At 42.2% G+C, this 9,500-nt stretch overlaps 1 protein-coding gene across 1 annotated transcript in view; it reads left to right on the forward strand.

The window, feature by feature from the left end:
* LOC124145833 overlaps positions 1-9,500 on the forward strand; it is a 39,912-nt gene that overhangs the window by 26,436 nt on the left and 3,976 nt on the right. The window contains exons 2-6 of the mRNA XM_046515780.2: positions 4,915-5,097; positions 5,731-5,905; positions 7,190-7,472; positions 8,164-8,277; positions 8,994-9,236. Of these exons, the coding sequence (XP_046371736.2) occupies positions 4,915-5,097; positions 5,731-5,905; positions 7,190-7,472; positions 8,164-8,277; positions 8,994-9,236 (998 nt within the window). The remainder of the gene's footprint in view (positions 1-4,914; positions 5,098-5,730; positions 5,906-7,189; positions 7,473-8,163; positions 8,278-8,993; positions 9,237-9,500) is intronic.

The raw sequence follows: 9,500 nt of genomic DNA on the forward strand, positions 1-9,500 counted from the left end.
ACTTAAAATTAGTTTTCAAATGTCGTTCTTGCGACATAATTAGGATTATCATGCAGTTGATCACCGTTCACAAATGCTATCCATATATATATGACTGTTCAATTATATGACTCCTTTGTCAGCTATGTGAACATGTTAAATAAAGCAGAGCCCCATATGGACATATATGTTCCTTTTTAAGATTGTTCTTTATTACAAAGAAGGGGACACGGGTGGCCGCGATTTGCTGTGCAGAGTTGCGTCCCTTGGGCACGCCAGAAACCTATGATTGTGGGTTCGAATCCCGGTTCGCCACGATTATGTTTCTAGGTTTGTCAGCGCCATACCCGTGCTCGTGGGTTTCACCGAAGTGGTAAACGTCTGAGACCTGCATCACTTCGGGCTTTCCTCCCACATTAAGCTGACACGCCACGATATAACTGGAATAGTGTTAAAAGCGGCGTTAAACCCAACTCACTCACTCACTCACTCACTATTTCAAAGAAACTGTCGGGGAAAATAGCATAAACACATGAAAATAGGAGTTTACCATAAAATTACAAACCAGTCGCCGAAACACTGCAAACTTATGCTCCAAAACACAACTATGATACCCGTATCCGAAATACATCACCATCGAGTAACCATGTCTTGTTGGTTTCATATTTAGCCGCCATCATACACGAGTGGATACATGCTTTTGTCCGGCAGTGTAGGAGCCACGATATACAATATCTCCTGTGGCGCTAAAGGGCGGTAGGGGTAGCCTAGCGGTTAAGGCGTTCGCTCGTAACGCCGAAAGGAACGGGTTCAGTTCCCTACATTGGTACGATGTCAAACCCATTTATGGCGTTCCCGTCGTATTATTGCTGAAATATTGCTAAAAGAACCTTGACGTATAAATCTTGCTTACTCAATTATCTGGACGAATCTTAGACATCAAAATCAGAAAAAAACCATGGGAGAAAATGGAAATGAACCATTGTTATACAACCGAAAATTAATGATAATTAATACTTGAAAACACAACACAATCAAGCATAACAATACATATTTCAACAGTTGCTTAGATCCATGATCATGATGTCAATCACTGGATTGTCTGATCCAGATTTGATTATTTACAAACCGCCGTCAAATAGCTGGAATACTGAGTTCGGCATTAAACGACAAACAAACATAGCAGCTCGTGTTTGACAGTGCAAACGCCACTTCGTGTTTGACAGTATAAATATCCGTTGTTTGACAGTACATGTATCAGCTCGTGTTTAATAACATGAAATAACGCTACTCATAAATAGTTGACCTTTATAAAGGCCGCACTTGACACTGGGGGTACAGCTGTCACAATGCCTTGTTATCGTAATGAAAGACTAAGGTAATAAATAGCCACTGTATTGTTCTGGGGTTGCTGTTTCAACACAGTTAAAAACGTCACAGAAGGCGATAAAAATGAAACAATTTATACATCTAATTGTAGTGGGATTTGAAACTTCCGGTGTCTTGTCAGTGTGGAAAAGAATATTCTTTTTAATTAAAACACCTTGTGAGTTGAAGATGATAAATGCTTTTGAAGTGTGGAATATGAAGTTATTATTTAAACATACATGAATAAATCTATGAATAAGTTGCTTAAACGTAATGTTTGAGGTCATAATCAGGGACAGTTTCTGCATTTGTAACAAAAGCATCTGTATTAAATACGTCGACACAACTCGCTGTGAAGAGTTGCGTCCCTTATGCGTGCCAGAGCCTGCTGATATTGGGTCGATTCTTTGCATTCATGGTCACGCCAGAAACCTATGATCGTAGGTTCGAATGCCGGTTCGCCCTAATTCTCCTGCCACGTCGTGATATGATGTAGATACTGTTGATAGCGGCGTTAAACCCAACCCAATGTCTTCAAGTAATGAGTGAGTGAGTATGGTTTTAAGCCGCCTTCGGAAATATTTTACCAATATCGCGGTGGGGGACACCAGAAGTGGGATTCACACCCTGTACCCATGTTGGGAATCGAACCCGGATCTTCGGCGTGACGAGCGAACGCTTTGACCACGAGGCTACCTGACCGCCCCTTGAAGCTATGAAGTGGGGTCTGTGTGTGATGTCTCCATGCTGGCCACGTGAAGCATGGGAAGTAAGCCAGGCCGAGATGTAGTAAGGAACATGTCAACTTGAACATAGGAAACAGGATAACCACTGAACGGCATGTGTTATGTTGCGGAAGGAAAAGCTCCTCACGATCACATTTGTGTTTGTATGGATCAGGCATATCATTCTCCCGAGAAGACTGTTGAGGATCAGAGCGGAAGATTGTGTGAATATAAAAGTCAACGCCAGAGAACGACCACTGTCGATGATGCTAGTATGAAATACATTCCATTCGGCTAAGAGAACAACCATTTGATGTAAGCCCCGCCCCAACCCCTCCCCCCTTCCCTGGCATGGTATGGTAAAGAAGACATCAGACCTCGCAGTGCTAGTTTCGCGTTGACCATTCTTCTGAATGCCAGAAATACTTGAGAAGTAATGTCTGTTTATCTTGATCCGTCTGTAGATGACCACCCGCAACAGATGCCAGACAATGGACAATGGACCACCTCAGTTCTGCTTACAGAAATGGTATCTTGTGTCTGTTTTTATAGACGGAACGCCGTCAGACATAAACATCAAGTGACTGGTTTTCCTGCGGCGGGCAACGAAAGCTGTGTTGTTAAGGTTGAGTTAGGTACACCCAGAGAGAGTGATGATTGATAAATATACAATTAAATCCGATGGTGTTGTGTAATGGGACAAAAGAAAATAGTATAGAATAGTTCATTTAGCTGATGAGGCTGGACAAGGAAAGGATGACACGATGCAGACATAACTAAAATTGACAATATCTTTTTCTCCTTTACCGCGTGAAGAATGTGGCGGTTCTAGTGTGAACCACGTCTCTTTGTTGGAACTCCGGGTCCGAATAGATCACCAATACCTCCAGTGTGTTTCTCATGGGATGCTTGTCAGAAGAGCCGACCAAACTGAGAATCAGATGGTTGCAATGTTTGACTGGCTGGTTGTGTGTCGGTGTGGAGAGTTGCCAATGCTGTCAGCTACTGGTACACATGACCAAGAGTCCAGTAGTTACTGGCTTCCAATGGGATATGTCTGATTGCGGCGGAAAATGACAGTCACTCGTTTTCTCAGACATTGCTTTAGGAAATGAATTTAATACGCCTGAGGCAATGTAGAATAGTGTTATGCTATTGCCATAAACAAGACGATCTAACGGTCATAGTCTGATGTCATTAGGGACAGAAACGACCATCATTAACATAATCATGTAGGAAAAGATAGCACTGGTACTTCAGGTGTTCACAAAGATCGAATGTATTGATAAAAAGATTTTTTTAAATGCAATTAACAACACTTATACGCCTTAACCACTAATATCCCACTACTCAAAAGAGTAATATACTTTTAAGTACAGGACAGATTACTGATAGTAATCTGAAAGAATCGGGCCTGTCCTTAACTTCTTTTGAGTAGTGCTTTAGTTGATTTTAAAATATCCGTACATTGCAAAGGAGGCACGAACATAATGAACAGGAGTGAGTGAGTGAGAGAGTGGGTATGGTTTTACGCCGCTTTTAGCAATATTCACGGCGGGGGACACCAGAAATGGGCTTCACACATTGTACCCATGTCGGGAATCGAACCCGGGTCTTCGGCGTGACGAGCGAACGCTTTAACCACTAGGCTACCCGATCGCCCCATAATGAACAGGAAGCCTTCAAATATCAACTAGCAATGCAATAATAATACCTCGACACTATAAGAAGCATACTGTATATTAGTTCCCCCTTTGACAATGGCTTATAGGAACGTCAGATTTTGAACATGTTCCCGTCACATTCTTAGGAACAACACTTATGACTGCAAATATAGAACAAAGCTACATCTACGATCGACACAATCTTTGTAATCCATTTATTACTTTCCCACGTTGATAACAACTACCACGTAAACAAAATGATGTGTCTGTTGTTAAGCACTCGCCGCTCTGTAGCCTGACCTTGACCTCGTTCCACCAAGCGATCTTAGCTCTTAGATCTCAGTGACTTACATACTAACGTAGACCTATCCAAGCCGTAACGAGAAGTTCGGTGAGTGGCGCTCTCGTGAAAGAGGAACCAAATGTAAGATAATATTTTACAGACGCTTTAAACAATTTTTGAAGACTTAGAGTTTGTTGTTTGGCGCCTCACTGAGCAATGTACCAGCTATATTATTGTTTGTTTGTTTATTTGTTGTTCAACGACGCACTCATCAAGATTCCAGCTATATGATGTCGGTCTGAATAAAACTGACATCATGAGCATCGATTTATTTAATTGGGATACAATGATATGCATCAACCAACTCACAAGCCTGACCAGCCGATCACGTCGGTCGCCTCTTACGGCAAGCATTGCCGCCTGTTACGAGTCTTGTCAAGGAACTTTCAACATTGATTCACGAAGGACAGATAATCCGTATTTCCGAGCGGCGAGTAGGTTGTTGTTTATATTTGTCCCTGTCTACTGAGATAAAGTAGGAAACATGGGTCTCCTGGTCTCAGGTGGAGCCGTCACCTCACATGGCGTATTGTTAGAACGACGTCACATAAATAGTTTGTAACGTCAATTATTCGTGATGATGTCTTGTTGCGAAGGGCATCTTTGCAAACAATGAACACAATGCTACAACTAGCCAATATATATACAATAAAGAATATAATATGTCCTCATTTAGTGTGTGTGTGTGTGTGTGTGTGTGTGTGTGTGTGTGTGTTTGTGTGTACAGGTATCAGTAGCCAGGCTGAAACTGTATGTCATACTGTTGGTACAGATGCCGTTACTGATTCTGTATCGGGTGGATTATATCACAACAATCTGCATCTGCTTGTTTCAGCGGCTGTCCTGCAGTTCGAGAGCGGGATCACTCTGTGGGTGTGTCTGCTGGACACTAAGACAGACGGACCACTGACCCCGGACAGTCTAGGGGAGACGGTCATCATGGGTCTGGAGGAGCTGACGGTCAAGGGGATGAACGCAGAGGACGCCGCCATCTTTGTTGCTGGCCACGGCCGAGGCGGTGAGAGAGTGATGAATGCCTGTTAATGTCAACCCAGAAGACACTGTTGCTGAACGAGTGCATGTTGTTTTACTTCCCCATAGCCAGAAAAAGCTGTATGGTGAATTAGGATCAAATTAAGATTACTGTTGGCTAAAACACAGGCAGTCTCATTGTCGTTGGCCCCACGCTGTCTGTGACCTGTTCCACAAAGCAGTCTTAGGAGACAAAAGTCGTTGGCCGGCAGACATTAGAAGAAATCGGACCACTGATTTCTTTGTTCCCACAAGTTTGCATTGTCTACCATTATGTAATCCCCTGATGGTAGAATTATATCTTGGCTTTTGAACGCAAAACATTCAAACCGTGTTTACACTTCACAAAGGAACCGCTCTCAAACCTTCTTCTTACTTTTAAGGAACCGCTCTCAAACCTTGTTTTTACTTTTACGGACCCGCCCTCAAACCTTGTTCTTACTTTTACGGAACCGCCCTAAAACGTGTTCTAACTTTTACGGAACCGCCCTTAAACGTGTTCTTACTTTTACGGAACCGCCCTTAAACATCGTTCATACTTGTACGGAACCGCCCTCAAACCTTCTTCTTACATTTATGGAGCCGCCCTCAAACCTTGTTCTAACTTTTCACTTTTCAGGGGCCATGCTTGCAACATATGTAGCTGAGGTACCAGATTTTTTCAGTGGGATTATATTGATGGGTACATATCTAAAACCACAGAAGAAGGCATCTGCATTTCCAGTCCCTATCATGACGATCACTGGAGACCTCGACGGGATAACCCGGATAACGAGCGTGGCCGAAGCGTTTAGGTGAGTGTCGTTGACGTGATTCAGGAAGTGTGATCTCATAGGAGTGTGCGAGTTGGGTTCACTGCCGTTTTAACAGTATTCCAGTTATATCACGGGGTGCCAGCTTACTGTGGGAGGAAAGCCCGATGTGACGCAGGTCTCAGACGTTTACTTTTTTGGTGAAACCCACGAGCACGGCTATGGTGCGGGTGTGCTGCTGACAAACCTAGAAATATAACCAGGGCGAACCCATGATCTCATATGTGCTGATAATGACGTTAACGCTGCCACGGAGAAACAGAACTAAACGTTTACCACATCAATCCATTGCGACTGTAAAACATAAGATTCCATACGTCTTTAAAAACGGAGACGTTGGGTACCGTAAGTCCGGTTCGATTCCCTACGAGGGTAGAATGTAGGAAGCCCGGTGTCCCCGGGAATATTGCTACAATATTACTCAGAGATGCGTAAAACCCAACTCACTCACTCTGAAAGGCAATAATAAGTCAGTGAGTGCGTGAAAGTTCTTTTACGCCGTACACAGCACCAATACGGCTATATCTGGCGGTCTGAGCTATGCGGGTATAGCGAGTAGTTGAGAGTAGGAGTAACAGTCGGGATAGCCAGACCAGACATTGTAGCCACACAATCCTCATTTGCGTCAGCTAGACAAGCAGGATGTCCTGGTAACTTAGTTTATGAGCACCCAACTCCAACAACGCAGTCCCTCACAGTTAGGCTCCGAGCCTATCTCCTCGCCACTCCACGCATAAATTCTTATAACTTGTAAATGTTGATTACAACTTTAACGATCTTAGCCAACAAGGGATCTATACTTTTAGATTGCAGATAGCGATCTTAAGTAAACTGAGCGGCAAATGAAAAGATACACCATGATGGGGGCTAAAAAGGAAGCAAACAAAAATAATTACTCGATGGTGAAGTATTTTATACGGGAATGATAGTTGTGTTTTGGACCTTAATTGTGCAGTGTTTCGGCGACTGTTTTCAGCCTACTCATGATTTGAAACGTTTGTATTATATTCGTCAAATCCAATTTTCAAGTGTATACTTTGTTTTGAACGTCAGTGTATGTACACTTATTGTAGCTCTAAGATTGTTGCAATTGAACCCAATACAATATATATATATACCTTCAAGGCAAATAGAACTGTTTTGACTTTTGTGCTTCTAAACTTTCACAATATGAGGCATACGAGAATGATCACAGCTGAGTTTGTGTGTATTTGATGCTTTTCATTGAGTTGTCTGATTGTTTTGATGTAATCGGCCACTTCCCAGGTCAATGAGAGATGACGTGGCCTTTGACTCGGACCTCATATACCACAGCCCACTGGTCATTATGGACGGCTTCAACCACGGCGTCTTCTCGTCCGGTGAACTCCCTGGGAACATGCAGACTCTGGATATAAGGCCCGAAGGCTCCATAGAAGACGGCCAGCGATTGGTCACCAACTGTACGGCGTTGTTTATTGCCCACACAATGAACGCGCCTGCCGCTTTCGTAAAGGTGGCCAAAATACAGTTTAGAGAAGCATACGACAAAGCGGTATTCATAACAAAGGTTCGATAAATGGAAAATATTTGTAATTGATTGCAATGCTCTTTTGACACGTTCTTAACAAGACATTGTATTTAATGACTATTTTTAATGGGGTTTTTTATCATCACAATATACCTCGTCTGATATGGATATGTGTTGAAACGCAGACGTTGTTTCTTTAATAACAGACTATACTACTCACCCTTTGATAATCAGATATGTCAGATATATTTATGTATATACTACACATATTATGAGGAACAGTTTTGTATATCATGAAAGATTTTGTATACATTATTGTGTATTTGAATTTATGTTTCAAGGTCGCAAAATAGATGATGTTTTTCTTTCACTCATTGTGACGCTATTTGTAACATTTCTCTCTCATAACTAGGAGCCTTTATCTTTTATTTGAAAATAAATATTGATCGAGGTACACGACATTAACATAAGGGAATTACTTGTGCGTGTTATTCACAAATATCTCCGGGACTCCAGGAGGCTTGGTCCACGAGGAGGCTTAATGGATCGGGTGGTGAGCCTCGATGGATTTGTTGATCCATGGAATCGTAGCCGGACGGCGTGGATCGTTGCTCGTAATATTAATCACTGGATTGTCCGCTCTAGATTCGTCATATACTGGTTGCCGTCATATAGCTGGAATACATATCAACCAACACAAATATTTTTAACGTGTTCAATCCATTTACAGCCGATCCTAGAGGTGAAGGAGATGACGCAGAACCCCGATGGTGAATCCTACTTCGTCAGGGTGGCGCAGAAGTGGTTGTCCGGGCTCCAGGGAGACCAGTCCACGAGGCTCACAGTCAGTACCCCCGGGACCATGCTTTTCATCTATCTTATCATACAATGTCATGAAGATATTGTCATTTATCATCCACAACTGGCTCCCACAGGAGATATCGCTTGGATTAGATCAAGCGATATCTACACTGTAGATATCGCTGCAATGAAATTACATCACAATGCTTTGCAGACCATGGTGAAGCATTGTGATGCCATTGGTAACCAGTGACGTCACAATCAAATGACATCACTAATTTCTCTGCTACTGAAGCTGTTAGCAGTACTTTTTACACTGAAGACACTGCTAATTACTGTCTACAAATTGAAAAAGTTGGAAGAATGATGTTGGATGATAAATAAAATCTCACCCGAGTGTCTTTTGATATCAAATATATCAACACTCGTTGATAAAAGTGGCAAAAATCCTCGGCAAGCCTCGGAATTTTTCCACTTTTATCAACTCGTGTTGATATATTTGATATCAAAAGACACTCGGGTGAGATTCTCTATTTAATGTGGACAGTTTAGATGAAAAAAAAACGCGAAAAAAAACACTATTATATGAAACTTTGAATTATGGCCCTTAGGTGCCGACACAATAAACCATGTATGTTAAAATGTTTTAACTATGACATTCAGGATATACTCTTAATTAATAATTGAACAGTTATCACTGAAATTTTGGTGAAATCAGATATTGATTTTTGTTTATGTTTCATTTTCTGACCCCTTTAGGTGGAGAGTTACATTGTAGGGGAAGCCACTGAAATCCCGCCCTCGGTGCTAGCGGAGGGGCACCAATCAGTAGTCATAACGTTCTCTGACGTGTTGCGCGCGCAGACACAGGAAACCGATGACGATGAGAAACCGGAAGCACCCGTTGAGATAGCAGCCCGGATGTTGAGCCCTCAGAGGATAAAGAAAGAGTTGGGAGACACAAACATCACAAAGTTGTACACATGCAGGGATCTCAACTACGTAAGCATTAAAAGAATTGCGTAGTGGAAATCATACGAATAACAGGAAACAAAATGGAGTTGCTAAATCAAATAAGAAATTATATTCTTTGAAGGTGTTAAAATAAACTCGTTAATAAACATTCATGATAAACTGCCAATCTCATTAAAATCAGATCTTAGTTCTCGCTATCGCTAAACAAAGATCTGAGGAGATCCCATTACGGGACACGTAAGAACGACCCTTCATCCGACCAATCCAAGAGTCGCTTACCAGATCATGAAA

The sequence above is a fragment of the Haliotis rufescens genome, unplaced genomic scaffold (genome assembly GCF_023055435.1).
Source record: "Haliotis rufescens isolate VD_foot unplaced genomic scaffold, xgHalRufe1.0.p SCAF_6, whole genome shotgun sequence".
Lineage (NCBI taxonomy): Eukaryota > Metazoa > Mollusca > Gastropoda > Lepetellida > Haliotidae > Haliotis > Haliotis rufescens.